Genomic DNA, 20,994 nt, shown 5'->3' with positions numbered 1-20,994 from the left:
ATAATAATATTGAAGATTTGGTGTTCATATGAGCCACAGTGAAGAGAGGATATTATTTTAATTAACTTGCATGTGTCCTCTGGTGCCCCTTCATGTTACAATATGTGATTTTTAATAAGTCAACACAACTCGGCAAGAAGAAAAATAATACCGCTGATGCTTTATTCATCTGTGATTTATCACACATTGTTGAACATGTACAAAATGGTTTAAAAATGAGCATACAACGCACAACCACTGGTAGGCCAACGATACAGAGCTTCGCAGTATGAAAGGGTTGGAAGGCAGGCGACTTGGAAATAATCATCCATAGTAGTAACATTAAATCCACTAACCCTGAATATATCACGAGTCACAACAACACTCGTTCTCAGCCCCTAACGAAAAATCCCTATAATGTTCCTGTCGGCCTCACTGTGCGCCAGTGATCTCCGAGGTCCAGCCAGCTTTATACAGAATAGTTCACCTCCAGAATCACGTGTAAATAAATAGTTTTACATGGATGGAAAAGAAAAGAAAAACATTTTTACCATCACTCAGCTGATTATAGTTGAAAATATAGGGCTGGTTACCAACACAATCCATGTAAACAAACTTCTAACAACATCAAAAACCCTTTGAGTCGGATTAGATTGTGTTTCTGGTCATTGCAGCTTATTTACTTGGATAACTAGCAATTTCATCGTGACAACAGGTTCACATACAATCAGTATTTGGAGGATGTTCCTCACAGGCTGTACCTTTTAATCTCTTGTGGTATCGTTACATTAAATAAATAATGTTCTTGCAGCAAGTAGGGACTTGTAGTTGTTTTTTTCTTTTTCTTATATTTTATTTAAGATTGCTATAGTTCATTTTCGTTAGGGTGATATTGGTAATACCAGCTATAGTTCATATAATAGAAATTTTGTAAACTAGATCACGTCCACCAAACTGTATAAATACTATATACTGAGGGTTTCGTGCGTGTTGCGCAGCTTGACGCTACATCCCGGCCACCACCTTGTCACGGTGCTGCTCTTCCTCCTCCTCCTCTTCCTCCTCCGCGGTCTGCGGGGCGGAGGTCTTCGGCACCTCGTCCTTGCCCTGGCCCTGTGTGGGCTGCACGGCCTCCTCCGGGGCCGCCTCGGCCTCCCTCTTGGCCAGGGGCCGCTGGTCCGGGTCCTGGCCCTGCAGGAGGTCCTTCATGGCGCGCTCGTACAGCTCGTAGGGGAAGCGGGTCTTCAGCTGCGCCTCGGTGTCCCTCTTGGAGATGCTGTTCGGGTACTCCGTCAGGATCTTGGCCGCCAGGTAGGTGGTCACCTCGTCCTCCACGTCTCCGTCCTCACTTTCGTCGTCGTCCGTCGCGGCGGCGGCCGCCTGGCGCTTCAGCGGCATCTTGTTGAGCTCGGACAGGAACAGGTTCTCCCTGCGCCCGGACGGGGACGGGATCTTTATGGGACCGGAGGACACTGGCACCCTGTCCGCGGGTGGAGAGGTCTTTATGGGCCTCTGGACCACGGGGTATTCGTTACTGATCGTCTCCACCCCGATGATGTCCAGGAAGTCCTCCCTGTCCATGTCATCAGGGGCGGGCTTGCTCTTGACGGGCAGTCTGCGGCTGAAGTACCGGATCTTGGGGGTCTGGCCCGTCGTGTAACGGGTAATGGCCTGGGGGTCGCGGTGGAGCTTCCGGAGCTCCTCTGTGAGCAGCATGTCGATCAGGTCCTGAGGCGGGACGTGGAGCTTCAGGGAGAGCTGCAGCAGCTCCTTCACTATCCGCGGGTCCACGATGGAGGGTCGGATCAGCCTCTTCCTCTGCTCCCCCGTCTGGTCCCTCTTCTGCGTCTGGTCGCTCATCTCCAGGACCTTCAGCAGGTAGTAGTCCACCAACTTGGTGTCGTCGTCGGCCTCCTCCTGGTTCTGGTTTGCCCGGCGTTGCATGTCGTCCCGGTCGGGGTCGTCCTGCTCATTGAGAGCCCGCTCCAGCTCCTCGTGGCTCCCGTTGACTAGCTCCTCCGTCTCCTGCCTCTCCTCCGCGGGGACCCACTCCTCTCCCCCCGCCACATCCTCGTAGGCCTGGCTCCTCAGACTGAACCCGTCCTCCTCCTCATCGTCGTCGTCCCCGAACACGCCCCTCTTCTGCGCGCCCAGCGGGGACATCCGGCCCAGCTCTTCGAAGATGGAGCGCAGGTTGGCCAGGCTCTGCGGGGTGTACTGCTCGTCCAGGTCCTCCGTGGCCCGCTTGGAGGCGTCCGTGTTCTCCTCGTCCTCGAACATCAGCGGGTACTTCTTGTGGGGTCTGGGGAAGTTACCGTAGTCCGCCGGCGCGCTCTCGGGGACCTCGGTGTCTTTGGTGCGGTGCCGGTGCGCGCGGCGGTCGTTGCGGGGCGCAGTCACGGGGCTGAGCTTGGCCTCCCTCCCGGCCTGGTCCTGGAGGGACTTGAGCAGAGCTTTCATCAGCTGCTCGGCGGTAATGTCCTGCCTCTGCGGGCCGGGAGCTGGATGCCGGTCCCCGGGACCCCCGTCCTGCTGCGAGGCGAGCTGCAGCAGCACCCGGAACTTCTCCACCTCGTCGTAATCCACCGGCTCGGCTCGGCCCCCGGTCCCCCCGTTCCTCTGCTTCAGGCTCTCTATGTACTCCAGGGCTTTCATCATGTCGGAGCTGGGGGGGTAGGCACCTGGCTGGCCCTCGCCCTCCCCGCCCCGGGGTCTGTAGTGGCGGGACAGAGACGCGGTCTGCACGGCGCATCCATGGAGCAGGAAGGCGAGCAGAACCACGGCTCCCCCCGCGGGCAACTTGTGGTGAAAATGCAGCATAATAGGCAATTTATTACCTGGAAAACAAGAAGACAGAACTTAGTCAGGGATTTGAAAGAAAATGTCAAATTGTCGAGCTTCACTTTTCTTTCTTTTCTTTTCTTTCTTTCTTTCTTTCTTTCTTTCTTTCTTTCTTTCTTTCTTTCTTTCTTTCTTTCTTTCGCTCTTTCTTTCTTTCTTTCTTTCTTTCGCTCTTTCTTTCTTTTACTACATCGGCTCGGTTTGTTGCCTGAAACCTCACAATAAAGCACAAATCTCGGGTCTATTTTGATCCTGGATCAGCATCCCTGTGAGGGAGCCACGCTCCGCAAATCGACCGATATGATGCTGTGCGTGAGGACACGCATCAGCATCACCGGATGAGTCACTGCCCGCGTTGTTATGGGCAACCTCCACATCCCTGTTCCCCTGGATAACGCAAACCTTCATCCCAAACGCTCCTCTTCTTTGTTTTGTCACGACAGCTTCAGCACAACGCAAATCAGCGCAGCCAGAAAATACATTTCTAACGACAGAATAATCCCGATAATAACCCGAAGAGATCTGCGGAATCTGCGGTAGAAAGAACATGCACACACGGTCTCCCGGTCTAACGCGTCCGATTGTGAAATGAGAGAAAGTGTGTGTTTTTTTGTTTTTATATTACCTTTGGAAGTGAAGCTCAGACAGCAGTGAAGGTGTATGGCATCTCCTCAGCAGCGGGGCTCGTGTGGGGTTTTCAGCACTTGGACAGCTCCCCCCGTTATAAGAGGCGACACCTGACCAGCGCGTCATCGCTGCGCGCACGCAGCGGCCGCTCCTCCGAGCCGCGCGTCTCCGTGATTCAGGTTTATGATATGGCATACTGAAGACTGGATTAAAAATAGCACCCGGTGCCGTCTGTTGCACAGCACCGCCCTGAAGCTTCCTCTCGTCAATGAATGAATGACGGGATGAAGGGATGAATGAATGAAGGGAAACACTTTAATGATCGTCTTGCATCAATATTTATTTATTATTTGGTTGAAAGCGAAGATCGACGCAGAGGAAGAGTCACATTGTGTTCCTTTTTGATTGAAATCTGGAGGCTGAGCTTTGAGAATACAGGAGGAAACATGGATCTGTTGACTGTTTGTCCCTGAAAAGAAGCAGTTTTGTTCTGGCTCCTCATAACCAATCAGTTTTAATCATATAAACATCAGTTTTGTCCTCGTGGCGCCGGAAGAGTTAAATCCTCCAGCGATGACTCACAAGCTGCAAACACCGAGGAGCTGCTGTCGCAGTTCAGACTTTCTCTCTTCTCTCCACCGCTCTATCACTTTCTCTTTTCCCTCCAGCATTCTCTCCCCTTTCTCCACCCTCTTCTCTTCTCTTCTCTTCTCTTCAGCTACAGATACAAGGTGTTGGGTTCAGGAAAGTGGTTTTCAAAATGTGGGGCTCGGCCCCATGGGGGTGTCTCCACCCATTTCCAATGACCACAAAAGTTGATTAAAACTCTAACATTTATATTAATCAAAATCATATCAATTTGAAAAATGATGGGATCTGAGGTCAAACTGACCAAATGAACAACATTGTCAGGAGACAAAACCTTTAAAAACATGAGAGGTAAAAATGGAAATAAAATAATTTTATACACCTCAACTAGTTGGAAGTGATGAAATATTCCAATTCCAATTTAAAAAAATGATATTTCTATTTAAGAATAAAATAAAAATAAAAAAGGAATTAAATAGCCAAAAATGGCAAAACAAAAACCTAAAACTAAAACAGTTTGAATACTGTAAATATAAGACACACACACACACACACACACACACACACACACACACACACACACACACACACACACACACACACACACACACACACACACACACACACACACACACACACACACACACACACACACACACACACACACACACACACACACACACACACCATTCAGTCATCTCTCATGATGAGGTTTATTGAACTTAAGATGAAAGTATTGCTGAATCGGTGATTTTTATAAAACAGACATCAGAAGAGGTTGATGTACGAGACCGAGATCAAGAGTCTTTTACAAACTGGAGCCAAATGTTCTATAGCCCTGTAAAATATTGACATCTAATCTAATATCCCTGTTTCAGTCCTCTTCTCTTTCATGTTTACCCTCTGGACTCCTCTACTCCCTCACAAGTGCAGCAACACGTTGAGAAGATAATTCCATCTTCTGCGACACTCCGGAGACGTCAAGTCTCCTTGAGAGTCTCTGAAGTGATTTTAGTGCTCCATGTCCTCTGACACACACACACACACACACACACACACACACACACACACACACACACACACACACACACACACACACACACACACACACACACACACACACACACACACACACACACACACACACACACACACACACACACACACACGCTCTTCCATTCCAGCCGTCTTTATTTTCAGAGGCAGTGTAGTTGCATCCATCTGCTCGCTGCTTTTATGTTGATCTAGCAAGAGTTTGAAATCCTCATCCCTGCTCAGCAGATCATCGTTGCCTCCCCAGCGGTGCGGCGGCGAGCGGCCGCCCTATGACGTTAGCAGACATCCATCATCCTCGCTGCTGCTGTTTGAGTTCACCTCACTGTGTGAGCGCAGCACGGAGCGGGACAAACAAACACAATCCAAGGCGAAGAGGCGTGGTGCTGCTTGTAGGATGAGTTGTGTAATCCCTCAGCGTCACTGCTCTGACGTCACGGCTCTCCATTCAGAAACAGCCTTCACCTCCACAGGTCAGCAGCAGCAGCAGCAGCAGCAGCAGCAGCAGCAGCAGCAGCAGGCAGGAGAGAGGAGAGAGGAGAGAGGAGAGAGGAGAGAGGAGAGATTCAGGCCTGCAGGTCAAAGACAAACAAGGATTAAAACACAAGTAAGAACTGGAGAGCGTCGTCTTTAAAGGACCCTTCTGCAACTGTGAGCGATTTCTAAAGCCATTTCCAGCCAATATCCACTCTAATCTGGGAGCACTCATTCACCTTCCTTTGGAAAATGACCTGCTCACATGGCTTCTGCTTCCCAGCAGATGTTCCAGGTGTGGAATAGCTCTAAAGGAGAGGTTTAAAACACCTGAAAGGTCCAAAGAATGCCTTTTCATAACTGCATTTTATTCCTTTAAATTTATGAAAAAAAAAAGATTGTTAAAGCTAATTAAAAAAAAGAAATGTATGGAGGATAAAAAATAGTTAGAAATCAAAACAGGCATCTGAGGAATATACATTTTTCTGAATATATTGGAGAGAAATGAAAATGATAAAATCAACTTCCAGGGTGTCAAACATGTGGCCCACAGGGGTCCAATGAGGACAGACAAACGCAGCGCTTTCTCAATGTGTTTACTGGGGATTACAGTGTTATATAAGAATAGCAAACATAACATAATTAGACGTGAGCTCAGCGTTGTGGTAAAGTCATGTATCAAAGACAAACAATGAGGCTGAACTGAAAAGACATGCCTAATGAATGCAGCTGTAGTTTGCATCAAGAGGCATAATGTTAAGAGTTAAGGCAGTTAGTCAGAGTTAAGGCAGATAGACAGAGTTAAGGCAGATAGTCAGAGTAAAGGCAGATAGTCAGAGTAAAGGCAGATAGTCAGAGTAAAGGCAGTTAGTCAGAGTAAAGGCAGATAGTGAGAGTTAAGGCAGATAGTCAGAGTAAAGGCAGATAGTCAGGGTTAAGGCAGTTTGTCAGAGTTAAGGCAGATAGTCAGAGTTAAGGAAGATAGTCAGAGTTAAGGCAGTTAGTCAAAGTTAAGGCAATCAGTTCGAGTTAAAGCAGTTAGTCAGAGTTAAGGCAGATATACAGAGTTAAGGCAGATAGTCAGAGTTAAGGCAATCCCTCAGAGTTAAGGCAGATAGAGTAAAGGCAGATAGTCAGAGTAAATGCAGATAGAGTTAAGGCAGTTAGTCAGAGTTAAGGAAGATAGTCAGAGTTAAGGCAGATAATCAGAGTTAAGGTAGTTAGTCAGGGTTAAGGCAGATAGTCAGAGTTAAGGTAGTTCATCAGAGGTAAGGCAGTTAGTCAGAGTTAAGGCAGATAGACAGAGTTAAGTCAGATAGTCAGGGTTAAGACAGATAGTCAGAGTTAAGGAAGATAGTCAGAGTTAGGGCAGTTAGTCAAAGTTAAGGCGAGCAGTCAGAGTTAAGGCAGTTAGTCAGAGTTAAGGCAGATATACAGAGTTAAGGCAGATAGTCAGAGTTAAGGAAGATAGTCAGAGTTAAGGCAATCAGTCAGAGTTAAGACAGATGGTCAGCGTAAAGGCAGTTAGTCATAGTTAAGGCAGGTAGTCAGAGTTAAGGCAGTTTGTCAGTGTTAAGGGAGTTAGTCAGAGTTAAGGAAGATAGTCAGAGTTAAGGTAGTTAATCAGAGGTAAGGTAGATAGTAAGAGTTAAGGCAGTTAGTCAGAGTTAAGGCAGAAAGTCAGCATTAAGGCAGTTCGTCAGCGTTAAGGCTGTTAGTCCGAGTCAAGGCAGTTAGTCAGAGTTAAGGCAATCAGTCAGAGTTAAGACAGATAGTCAGAGTTAAGGCAGATAGTCAGAGTTAAGGCAGATAATCAGAGTTAAGGCAGATCACCAGTGTTAAACAGATAGTCAGAGCTAAGGCAGATTGCCAGAGTTAAGGCAGTTAGTCAGAGTTAAGGCAGTTAGTCAGAGTTAAGGCAGATAGTCAGAGTTGAGGCAGATAGTCAGAGTTAAGGCAATCACTCAGAGTTAAGGCAGATAGAGTAAAGGCAGATAGAGTAAACTGCCATAATGCTGACTATCTACCTTAAGGCAGTTCGTCAGCGTTAAGGCAGTTAGTCCGAGTTAAGACAGATAGTCAGAGTTAAGGCAGATAGTTAGAGTTAAGGCAGACAGACAGAGTTAAGACAGATAGTCAGAGTTAAGGCAGTTAATCAGAGTTAAGACAGATAGTCAGAGTTAAGGCAGATAGTTAGAGTTAAGGCAGACAGACAGAGTTAAGACAGATAGTCAGAGTTAAGGCAGTTAATCAGAGTTAAGGCAGATAGTCAGAGTTAAGGCAGCCCGTGTTTTGTAATGTGAGCTTGCAGGGTTTGAAATGTCTGTAAAAGCCTCACAGCATCATTCAGACACTTCTTATGTATGTATGTGTGTGTTTTTGTCTGCTCCTCTGTTGTTGTGTGACGTATGACGGCCCCCCAGGCGCCGTGTTGTGGCGCGGTGATGGATGGGAGATTTATAAACCCAAATCCCAGCAGGCTCCGCCTGGTGAGAGATTCACTGGCTGGATCTGTAACTCCTCCCTGGGGTTGTGATGAGCTGCACTCTTCCATTCACACATCAGTCACTTCAGACATTAAAATGTCTCTCTGGTTTGTCTCCATTTGTCTAAATGAGTATAAATGCAGGGAAAAGAGTAAATTACTCTACGTAATTGGATTGGAAATCCTCAGAGCAACTCTGACTGATCTGTGCTCCACTTCACTTTACAGCTCCTTTGGTCTCACTGTTTATCCTTAGAAATGACACTGGAATCCCTCCATCCACCCATCCATCCATCCATCCATCCATCCATCCATCCATCCATCCATCCATCCATCCATCCATCCATCCATCCATCCCTCTATCTATCCATCCATCCATCCATCCCTCCATCCATCCATCCATCCATCCATCCATCCATCCATCCATCCATCCATCCATCTATCCATGCATCATCCATCCATCTATCCATCCATCCATCCATCCATCCATCCATCCATCCATCCATCCATCCATCCATCCATCCATCCATCCATCCATCCATCCAACCACTAAACCACCATGAGGCCTCTAACCTGAACACACAATAACAAATATCAAAAGCACGTTCAGTTTTTAATACAGCATCAGTGGTTTTAGTGTGGTTAAATGTTAATTTAATGGTGTTTATTGTGGACATATTGAACTCTACCCAGTGGTGTAGTCGTGAGCTCTCTGACTCTACAGACAGAGAGTCTCCAGTCTGACTCCCGCTTGGCCTGGTGTGTGTGGTCAGTTATTTTCTGGCTCTCCTCCACAGTCAGCTGGGATCGACTCCAACATGCCGGAAAAACCAGAACCTTCAACACACGACGCATATATTTTCAGTCTGACTGTTTCCTTTCTCCTCTTCTCCACCTGAAACAAGGACAACATGTTCTCTGATGTTTTCTGAAGGAGAAACCTTCCAACCTTTCACGTTAGTGACACCAAAGAATAATTAACTAGTCAGCCTTGCTTCTGTAAAATGTAAAATCTGGAGGGTTGTTATCTGTGTTACTTTGATGCTCTCACTGTTTACTCGGGGAAGTGATGATTATTTTCCTGCCCAGCAGTAATTATCAGCAGAGTGTTGATGACTCAGACATCTCTCTCAGGTTCTAGATCTCACGGCACGATGACCTGGACCGCTTCCCTTTCTGCCTCAGACGATAACTTCAGCGGCATCAACTCCTTAATTGGGTATATTTTTAAACTTTTGACACTTAATGCAGTTTTCTGTGTTGAAATGAGACAATATGGAAAACATGCAGGGTAGAGGCTCAAAGACCTCAACAAGGGGAGCCTTTTTTTTTAATTGTTTACTTTGGTTAATTATATTGCTTACATTTGTCTTCAAACTGCTTGTCTGTGTAATTAATTATTACAAGCTGTTCACACTAGTGAGAACATGATGAGATGTAAGCACTTCAGCCCAATCATCCTGAGAATGATCTCAAAGGAATCTGATACACTGATGACATCCGATTATGAGGCTCTTATTTTGGAAAATGTGTGGAGCAGCTGTAATCTGTGTATGTGTTTCATGTGAACATGTTTTAATATTTTTATGCTTTTTGCCTTATGTTATTCTTTACAATCTATTGTGGCCAGGCCTTGAATTAAAAATTAAATGAATTAATTACAAAAACCTAACATTAATAAATGACATTAAGAAATATCATTTATTTACAAATTTATCATTTATAAAAAAAAAATCTAATGCAAACACTTTCCTATACATCATTGATATATAGGAAAGTGTTTGGTTATCATTGTAACTTAAATATGAATCATTAGGCTTATTGACTGTATGTGTAAATATCTTGTATCACTTGTTTTATTTACAAAGTGCTGATGTTTAAGTATTTTTTTGTGATAAAATCATTAATAAGGTAACTGTGGATTTATGATGCAAAACCAAAGAGGACAAATGCCTTGTTGTTCATGCTACTATAAGAAAAACTGCAAAATACCACATCTTTTCCAATATTTAGTTTATTTACTTCAATTTACTATTACTAGTTTGTTTGGGAAGAGATGTACAGGTTCCTGACTACCCGACTAACCCTCTAATGGTGATTAATGAACTTATCTGGGTTAATAAAAGATTAACAAGTGTCACTAAATGGTTAAATTTCCTCATATTGTTGCACAAACCTGAATAAAAAGAGAGAGAATGGTATGTTGTCACTGTTTCTCCTCCTTTGTTTTCATGCTGCTCAACTCTTCACACCACCGAGTGAGCGCCTTCCTTTCATTCAGCGTCTCCATGGTGACCCCCCCCCCCCCCGCCCCCCGCCCCCCCCCGGCTGTTTCCACAGGTACACATCCTCGTCTCCTTCATTACATTCTGACTTTCTGCGGCTCCGCATCTTCCTGGAGGCCTACTTTCATTACATTTAGGCTTTATTGTTCCCAGGGCGGCCTCTGTCTCCACCGCTGGTGCCGGCTCTTTACAGAACCAAGATAAAAACAAGTCGTTCCTTATCTGCACGCTCTTCACTGGAACCTGCCCTCAGATGTCTGCGTCGACGGCGTGCCCGCCAAACTCTGTGATGCTGCTTCGTGTGTCGTTTCAGTGACTCCGTTCAGCCCCGACAGCTCACCGACAAACCATAAATTAAATGAAAATGAATGGACATGAGGCTTTCTGAAGGTGGTGAAAACACCATTTTACACCGATGGACCATTCAAATCATTATCAGAATAAAACATGGAAGGAATCTTGAAAAACTTCCAACATACATGTTTTTGGCATGTTTTCTAGTTTTACGTTTACAATAATCACATTTTCTGCCAGAAAATGCAAAAAGAAAGGTGCATGATAAACGTGGCTAAATCTGAGGCCTACGCACACGTTCCGCACACATTGGAGGTGGAGCTCCATCATGAGCGTCCAGCTCGTCCAGCTCATCCAGCTCGTCCAGCTCGTCCACCTCGTCCAGCTCGTCCAGCTCATCCAGCTCGTCCAGCTCGTCCAGCTCTGAGCCAATTACCAAGAAAGAAGCGCAGTCCTTGTCTTCAGAGCGCTTGTGGTTTGGGAAACCGAGATGAGGGTGATTAGAGCCACAATATGTTGTGGAAGCCATTAAGACAGAGGAGTGCATGTAAGGAGAGGAGTGTGCAGTCCGAGGAGGGCAGGCGGAGATGAAGGTGTCTTTTTGAAAAGGGCACATGTCCACGTCATGCTGCAGGACTGCAGCAGAAAGCCAGTGGGAGCGGAACCAGCTTGATCTCTGCATTAATGAGAACAGGTTCAACTGCCAACTCTCCTCTTCCTCCTCCACTAATGGTCTCTTTTGTTTTTTTTTTGTTTTTCCAAAAGAAGAGACATTCTGACATTTTGGGAAATATGCTAACTCATTTCCTGGTGATACATTCGGACACCAGCTGAAATTAAAACTTTTTGCAGACCAAATGAAGGTTTGCTTGTTCGTTAAGATTCTAATGAGACTTTCACGCCAAATCAGATGAGATTTCTGGGATTTATTCACCCTTCTGCCAGAAGCTAATATTTAAAATGTGGAACCCCTGCTCCTGCTTGGGAGGGGCTCATGAAATGATTCCACCAGATTATGATTTTATAATTTGGTGGAGTCATTCATTTGAACCTTTACTATAGATCAATTTAGTAGATTTTAATGTACTTCAGTTCTAAAGTCCTCTGATCGTGTGATTGCTTATGGCAGTAAACTGTTTATAAATATTTCTCAGGGGAAGCAAATGAAGTTGGAGCCTTCGTCCATGTGGTATGTAGAATTAAACTTTCATTTCATAAAGGAGTTGTCAACGTCTCTTATTTATTATAATTTGATTCCTTTGTTGATATTTAGTTGATTCATTACCCACTGTTATTGTTATTATTATTATCATCATCATTATTATTATTATTATTATTAGTAGTAGTAGTAGTAGTAGTAGTAGTAATGTAGTTTTATAGATAGATAGATAGATAGATAGATAGATAGATAGATAGATAGATAGATAGATAGATTGATCCCAAAGGGGGAAACACAATTGTTGTCGCAGTATGAATACACACATCTAAATAAAAAAAAGAAAATTCACAACAAGAAGTAAAACATAAAATTACCAGTATGATATATGAAGACAAATGAAGCTGAACTCAAACAGGAGTCATTATTTAATGCTTAAAAATGTGTTTTGGGTGAAATGGGTTACTGTAACTTTAAGAGCCTTGAAGCAACATCAACTTCCTCCTGGTTGCTTGATAGCGTCAGAAGCATGTCGTTGCCACAGCAACCAGAAAAATCCTTGGATAGTTGAGAAAGCTGAATGAATGTACGTCAAAATGAAACACTGCGGATCCTATACTTGAATCAAATGGATTCCATGAAAATAAAGTTACATTAGTCGCTTGTCTTGAAATAGAACAATTTCCACTGAAAATAGAAGGGATGTCCGCCATGTTTAACCCTGCAGTCACGTGACCTGAAGACACGGCCATGTAACATTTTCAGAGCCGGCTGGTTTCCATGTTGTAAAATGACCTGTGGACAAACGTCGGTCTCACAGTTTGTAGTGACGCTGGTCGGCTTGAGCCAAGAGCTGCTGGGTCAAGCTGCGTCTCAACACAGGAAGTCTGTCGACATTATTTCTGCATCGACATGAAGAGCAGCAGTCTGCAATAGACAAATCTGATCACCGTCACGCTGTCAGTCAGACTTTATTAGGAAGCGTAGTTTTCTAGCTCCATTTCTCTCCAGAGTTCATGTCAGATGTGTGACGTCTGTGTGGAGAGTCACTGCAGATAATCCGTCAGGTCTTCCCACACAAGAGTCGCAGGATCAACTCCCACTGAGGAGCAAACTTCAAGGTCGACCGTGAAATGAAGTAGTTCCACAACAAAAGCGTCTCAAGAAAAAGACAGGAAAGGTGTTCGAGGTACCCGATGAAAGAACCGAGACAATAAAGAACCCTCCGAAAAGAAGACATTAAAAACACATCACCAGGTTGCAGAATAAAAGAATGAAAACATAAAAAACAAAGAAAATCTTTGTGGTTTTGAACTTTCAATATGTTTTCTAGTTTGTGTTCTGAACTCTGCACTGGTCAAATATCTGTGGGTGAATGAGTGAATCCTGTGATTGTGTCCCTGTTCATCCTGCAGCCGCTGACGAGCCACACGACTCCTGTTCTCCTGTAGATCGTGAGAATCTGGAGATGTTGATCTGTGGTCAGGGAACACTGAGCTCCCGGGTTTCTGGCTGACGTCCACCCACGAGCCCTGACGTGTTGCTATTATTGTCATATATCTCCAGGTCTCTAACATCACAACCCTTAAATTCTCTCTCGTGACATCAGCCGTCACTTTCTGTCCCGACTTAACTCCTCTTCAGCTCTCCTGCTGAGCCGCCTCCTGCTGAGCCGTCAGCCTCAGCTCTGCTCTTCCTCTCATTACTGATACCGCTGGTCGCCCCGCCCTTCGCTTTTTATAAACCTCCTATATTCTAATGACTGAGTGCTCTGAATCATCCCTTCACCAAGGGCTGAGGGTGTGTGTGTGTGTGTGTGTGTGTGTGTGTGTGTGTGTGTGTGTGTGTGTGTGTGTGTGTGTGTGTGTGTGTGCGCAGATTGTGTTGGTGCCTGTGGTTGAGGATACAGTGTGACGCACTCGCTGACGTCACCGTAGGCCGAGGCAGGATGTGCTTATCGATGAAAAAACAACAACAAAAAAAACCAACAACCTGTCAATGAAGGGAGCACAATGAGAAACCAATGAGAAGCTCTAAAGCAGCTTCAGAATATGAAACATGCGTTAAAACATTAAGCTCGACCACATTCCTGAAAGGAAAGGAGTGAAGTGGAGCCACCGGCGGATCTGGTGTGAAAAACAAACGAGCCTCATTAAAGCGACTTGTCGTGGCTCCTAATTGGACCGTGACCTCGTTGCCTTGATAATTGGTTGCTCCTCCAGAAGTATGTGGCTCCGTTTCATGGAACATACGGTGTCCAGGCAACAGTGAAACAAAGCCAGCTCTCCTCTTCCTCTTCCTCTTCCTCCTCTGCAGCCTGCAGGAAGCCTGTGACTCACTGCATCTGCACGGACGCTCATCGTATACATTCATCTGATTGGAAGACGGGAGGATTTATTTCCTTCACCACAGATTCATGATTAGATCTTCTGTCCGCCGTCCTGCAGCGGATATGGTTTTGATATGTGAATTTTAAATAAGCGCTCTATTTCCGTCCTCCTGTTTGTCCCCCTACAGTCAATCGTCTCATCTCCCTGGTTGTTTGCTCTCTCATTCATCGACCCCTCCGCCACTCCCTCCTTCCCTCTCTCCTCCACATCGCCTGTTTTTCAGCCTCCTTCTGTGCTTCATCCCTCCTCCCCTCCTCCTCCTCCTCCCTTCCTTCACCTGTGCTTCATCTCTGCGGTCTCCATCTCTTCCTCCACCACTCCCCGTCGACGGTGCGATGATGCCGTTCTGGCCGCCTACCAACCCCCCCCCCTCCTCCTGATGCTATAAATATCCCACTCTGGTGAGTCATCGCCCAGACGTATCAGTTGCCTCTCTCCCATCCTCACCCCCCACCCCCCCCCACCCCTTGCTTCAGTGCTCCAGTTCATTACCAGACCTCACACGTTTTCCAGCCTCTAATTTGCCTCTGGCACCAAGATGACCCGGCAGAACCGAGCCGGGCCGGGCCTGGGTCACGGCTGGGCGAGGAGCCGCAGTGGAGCCGGCAGCGGTACCAAGCACGAGGCCCTCAAAGGTCAACTCGACACTAAACAACCAGATGAGCAGGAATGAACACGCTCTGTTCAAAAAAGAAACAGGACATCACATCTATTAACTTTAAGGGGAAAATGTTCCTGGACTTCCTCTAATTAACACCTTCAATGAGCAACATCAGAGTCAAAGACAGTTTCCTTCTCTAACGTCAGAAAAACAAGTGATGCCTGTTTGTTCCTGGGTAACAACAAGAAACACAAAACCAACTTTGTTATGACAATCTGTTTCTCTCTGTCTCTGTCCTCTCCGGTTCTCCCTTTCTTTCCTCTCATCCTCCATCCAGAACAGCCGGAAGTCTCCTCCTCTGAGTCTGGTTCTGCAGCTTCTCCTCCTTCAGAGTCTGGTTCTGCAGCTTCTCCTCCTCAGAGTCTGGTTCTGCAGCTTCTCCTCCTCAGAGTCTGGTTCGGCAAGTTTCTTTCTGTTAAAAATATTTTTTTTCTGTCCACCACCTCCTCTGCTTGTTCATGTTGAATGGTTGTTGTTTTTTTTCTCTCTGTGAAAGTGACTTCAGACTGTGTTGTTTTGAAACTACATTAATAATAATAATAATAATAATAATAATAATAATAATAATAATAATAATAATAATATTAATATCGATATTAATATTGATATCAATAATAAAAACAACAATATAATAATATAATAATAATATTAATATCGATATTAATATTGATATCAATAATAATAATAATAATTCAAAAGTTTTACATTTCAGTGCTCTTTAAAGCAGGGTCTTTAAAAGGCTGTTCTACCTGTACATAGTTTTTCACCAGGTTTCCTCTCACTGTCAAAAAACACGTGTTTGAGTTTATTTGATGACTTTTAATTGTTCATAGGTGAGACTGTGTCTCTCATTGTGTTTGTCCTGTGATGGACTGATCAACCATCCAAACTTCTGGTAACTCTTCCACACGTGCCTCATTTAATCACCTTAAAGTCAAAACTCTAATATGTCATGATAGCAAAGTGTTGAGAGCAACCAGACAACAAAACTCTCTTGTTCTAGTTCTTCTTTTTCTAGGGGAAAATCTATTTTTATATTTCCAAGAAAAGGTTGCGATTGGTCCAAACATCACATAGTTTGTATGTATGCTACACAATCTTGCTCCAAAAATCATTAAAATAGGAAGAAATGTATTCAAAACACACAAACTCACAATATCTGAATAAAAATATATAAATGCACTTTTCATTCACTACAATGATCAGTGTTCAAAGTTGGGAGAAGGTTATGTTTTCATCTGCATGTATTTATTTATTGGTTTGTATGTATGTATGTATGTATGTATGCATGTATGCATGTATGCATGTATGCATGTATGTATGTATGTCACCAACTTTTTGCAAAAACTATTCACCGAAATTGCATGAAATTTTCAGGGATGATTTGTCCTCATCCAGGAACCAATCGATCAGATTTTGGGATGTTAACGACAAACTGTTTCCGAAAGAATCGCCCCAAAAAACTACCCCAAAAATTCCCATACAAAGCAGATGAGAGAGGCACCTCATGGAGGAAATCAAAGGAGATCAGCATCTGTTGCTATGGAGACACTTCCTGCTCAGTGTTTAACACAGTGATGTGGCTACCTGACACGCTAGTTAGCATCGATATGAGCTAATGGCTATCGTGCTAGCAATGCTAACTCGGTTCCGCAAACAAAAGTGGCGTTGGTGAAATCTGCGCTCTACCGTGTGTAGCTCTAGTTTCAACAAGCGATTGAGGTGAAAATGATTAATATTTCCAAAGGTCGATGCTGAGAAAAGATCATAAGCTGCAGCGGAGATCTGTCTAAACTTTAAAGATCTCCTGCAGAAACATGCTAACACACATTTTCGGACATTTCCAGAACCTTCAGACGAACTGCTGAGACGTCTTCGACATGAGAACAGCTTTGACTCTTCTACCTTAAGAAAGATCTACAGAATGTAGAGACTGACTAATGAGAGACAGGAATGTTGCATGACGGTTGAAACTTTTTCACGTCGTCACCAGTGGAAGAGTTTTGGTGTTTTAGCGAGGCGAAGCCAGCAGGTGAAGATCAGAGAAGCTCCGACTTTATGAAGTTTCTTCTCAGCGCACTATGGACGTTCATTTTTTTCACAGGAATCAACCAAAGTGAATAAGCAACGTCAGAGAAATAGAATCAGGTTGCATGTGTGTGAAAAGGAATGGGAAGAAGTACGATTTATTAAACCCTCTCCAAAAACATTGAATTTTCTTTTTAGGTTAAATTTATTTAATAATCAAGTCATTTAAAGATGTTAGAATCATTATTAGGAGTAATTATCTGTTGAAAGAATATAAATTACATATATATATTTAGATAATTTAATGAAATATAATAGTATAGAATAGTAGAAAGTATAACAGGGATTATGGAAGGAAATTATTCAAAATATGACGAATAAATACAGATACATTTATTCTATCACAATAGACTTTTGGTCCATTGATACGTGATGTTTGACCAGATCACTGAAAGCACTCCTGGTTAAAATCAGTGGATGTTAAATGTTGAGATATTTGACACTGTAGTCGGTGTTTTTCCTCTCTCACAGTAATATGATGTGTCCAACAGGTAAATGTCTTAACGTGTCCTTCATGTATACAGCCGAGTTGTATTGAAAATGTTTGTTTTGTGTTGAACTGTGTGTTGTGATGGTTTTTTGACCTGTTACTTCATGTTATTGACCTCTGAGCTTCTGCTATCTGACCGTGTACATCAGGGCATGCTTCTGCTTTCAACATATACCGAGGCGGCCTGTTATTGGCCAGAGGTAAAAATAAATAAATAAATAAATAAAGTCCGCTTCATATGCTTTTCTTCCATAAATATTCTTCTTGAAATAGAAGAGCGGTTCACCTCTCCCTCCTCTTCAGCTCGACCTCAACAATTATCTCTCATGCAGTCTAACATCACCTCAACAGTCCAGCATCATCTGTCATCCCCCGTCCTCTCCCCGCCGCCATCTTTCATCCTCACTCCTTCCAGACGCTACCCACGCTCCTCTCAGGAGTCCCGCGGAAGCTGAGGTTCATCTCTGCTCATCCTTGGGTAAACGCCAATATGGCTTATTGGCAGAGCGGTGTGTGCATGAAGCACAAATGCAGAGAGAAAGTTTTCTTGCGCACTTCTGAGTCATAAGTCGACCGGAAGGAGACGAGCGAGCGAGAGAGAGAGAGAGAGAGAGAGAGAGAGAGAGATATCTGGACTGAGGTGTCAGAGCAAAGTTAAGATTCATACGTTCTGGAAGATGTCCTTCACTGTTTCCTGCAGCTCTGTGCTGGTTTCTTTGTAGTGAGGACTGTGTGTGTGTGTGTGTGTGTGTGTGTGTGTGTGTGTGTGTGTGTGTGTGTGTGTGTGTGTGTGTGTGTGTGTGTGTGTGTGTGTGTGTGTGTGCGTCACTAATGAAGGGAGCACTATGCCTCTGACTCACTCACTCGTCCCTCAGGGCCGGAGGGAGATGGAGGGAGATGGAGGGAGATGGAGGGAGATGGAGGGAGATGGACGGAGTGGAGAGGAGGAGCGCCAGTCTTTGTGGTCTTGTACTTACTGTTTCATTGGAAACGCAGGAGACAGAACGAGTCGTCCTCTGATGAATCACAGACGAGCTCATTTGGTTCAGTTCTCTGGGTTATTAGGGAACAACCGACATGCAAATGACCTCACTTCAGTCATCTTTTATGCATGATTGCTGCTTTGTTTTCAAAACGCTCCTGAAGATTGAAATCCGCTCTTTTTCTAGTCAATTCAAGTTGTTCTTTCAAATGAAAAAGGTAATCTGATTACAAGCGCTTTACTGTTGCTTTAGCGCTGTTGCTAGAATTTGCACTCATCAATGACAATGCAGGGTCACAACTGTCATAAGACTCAGGCCCTGTTTACACGACAACATTTCATGTGACAAACAACTAATCCGCTAAAAAAAAAGGAGTGTGTTTACACTGCAGCAGTGGACACAGAGACAACGATGTAGTTAGTATGCCGGGCCACTGCAGGGCACTGTTGCTTGATTTTGTTATGAAACTACATAGACGTGTGTGCAGAGAGCAAAACACTATAACCGTGAGGAAAATGGAGAGAACCCGACATCCGTATGGACTGATGACACATCGGATGCTATCAGGGAAAGTCTCAACTATTAAACTACTGATCTGGACGATAAAACTAGAATATACCACTAAGCGGCCGCCATGTTTGTTTACAACTGGATGAGCAGGAGGGAGGGGGAGAGATGTGCATGCGCAGTAACAGGCTCTGTAGCCTCCATCAGTCTCCGCAGGAGGGATTTGCACCGTGAAAGAATCTTTCCACCTTGGGAGCCGGATTAAAAACTTTGCGGATACAGTGCATCAGCAAACTGGTGCCGTGTAAACCGACCCCCCAAAAGTGAAGAAAGTTTTGCGGATACACTCGAATTCGTTGCCGTGTAAACGGGGCCTCAGTCTTTTTGAGACCACGTCTGGGTCGTTTCATCACAAAATCAAGCAACAGCGCCCTCCAGTGGCTACTAACTACATCGTTGTCTCTGTGTCCGCTGCTGCAGTGTAAACGCATTCCTTATTTTTAGTGGATTGGGTGTTTGTCACATGAAACGTTGTCGCGTAAACAGGGCCTGAAACAGTAAAGAAAACCTGTGGTTGATGGTGTGAACTGTACACATGACGCAGGTTACAGTCCGTCTGGTTTTTCCTTTTGAAAACACTTTTCTGGACATCAGAATATCAAAAGGCTTTTATAGAAACGCAGTGAGACAATCAGTCACACACTGCACAATGATCTTATACTTTATATGGTAAAATATGTGTAAGTTTGATCAGTTTTCTAACACGTTTTAATTGCTAGAAATGCCACATACGTTTAATAAGTAAAGAAGTATTAAAAAGCTTTTCATCAACACCTCTGAAATCGTCTGTGAAAAGTTAACAAATCACCTCAAACCTACTGATTCCAACATGTAGAGTTATTTTTTCATACACTCAGCTTGTTGGGGATCAGTTTGACGGCCACAACATTAAGACCACCAGCTGTTTGCTGCTTGGCGGATCCATTAGGTTCTGAAGCTGAGCTGTGACAACCTGGAAAGGTTTCACTCCCAAGAGGGAAAAATAAATTAAACGTAAGGAAGAATTTTCTGAGAGCACCAGAATCTGATGTGAAGTCACCCTATAAATTCATGTTCAGGAGACTTTATTTACAACAACATTTTAGTCGAGATTGTTCAAATACTGAAAACTAAAAAATGAAACTCAGATTTCAGTTCAATGTGTTCAGGCACAACCTACTTCATTAGTGCGCTGAAGCCTTTAAGCCTTCAACAAAGTTAAATGAAAATTTAACTGAGGTCATTGTGACGAGCTGTGATCTTCTGAGAATAGCGGGATTAAACGGTCTCCGTGTAAATGATGTCAAACTGAGTGGAATGTGATCGCACAGCTAACAGCACCGCCAACAGCACCGCCAACAATACCGCCCACAATACTGCCAATAATACCGCTAACAGCACCGCCAACAATACCGCCCACAATACTGCCAATAATACCGCTAACAGCACCGCCAACAATACCGCCCACAATACTGCCAATAATTCCGCTAACGATGCCGCCAACAATACCGCCCACAATACTGCCAATAATACCGCTAACAGCACCGCTAACAGCACCGCTAACGATGCCGCCAACAATACCGCCCACAATACTGCCAATAATACCGCTAACAGCACCGCTAACAGCACCGCTAACGATGCCACCCACAATACTGCCCACAATACTGCCAATAATACCGCTAACAGCACCGCTAACAGCACCGCTAACGATGCCGCCAACAATACCGCCCACAATACTGCCAATAATACCGCTAACAGCACCGCTAACAGCACCGCTAACGATGCCACCCACAATACTGCCAATAATACAGCTAACAATACCGCCAACAGCACCGGCAACAATACCGCTAACAATACTGCTCATATACCGGCAACAATACCGCTAACAGCACCGCTAACAATAACACCCACAATACTGCTAACAGCACCGCCAACAATAACGCTAACAGGAGTGGCGCCACCACACGGAATCCTGCGCGCACAATTTTTTTGAAGGTGTGAAAAAAATAAATATTTTGCAGGGTTGTTTGTTTTTGTCTCTGCCTGGTGCACCG

General features: G+C 44.5%; 1 protein-coding gene across 1 annotated transcript; it reads right to left on the bottom strand.

Annotated features, from left to right (window-relative positions):
- Positions 1-142: 142 nt before the first annotated feature.
- On the bottom strand, positions 143-3,545 carry scg2b (secretogranin II b). Its single transcript, XM_080474051.1, has 2 exons — positions 3,446-3,545; positions 143-2,816 (listed from the first exon to the last, which is right to left on the bottom strand). The coding sequence occupies exon 2, from the start codon at positions 2,797-2,799 to the stop codon at positions 985-987; it is 1,815 nt and encodes a 604-aa protein (XP_080330177.1). The 5' UTR covers positions 2,800-2,816; positions 3,446-3,545; the 3' UTR covers positions 143-984.
- Positions 3,546-20,994: the final 17,449 nt, after the last annotated feature.

Source organism: Lipophrys pholis (genome assembly GCF_963383615.2).
Source record: "Lipophrys pholis genome assembly, chromosome: 1".
Lineage (NCBI taxonomy): Eukaryota > Metazoa > Chordata > Actinopteri > Blenniiformes > Blenniidae > Lipophrys > Lipophrys pholis.
This window is presented reverse-complemented; position numbering and strand designations above follow the sequence as displayed.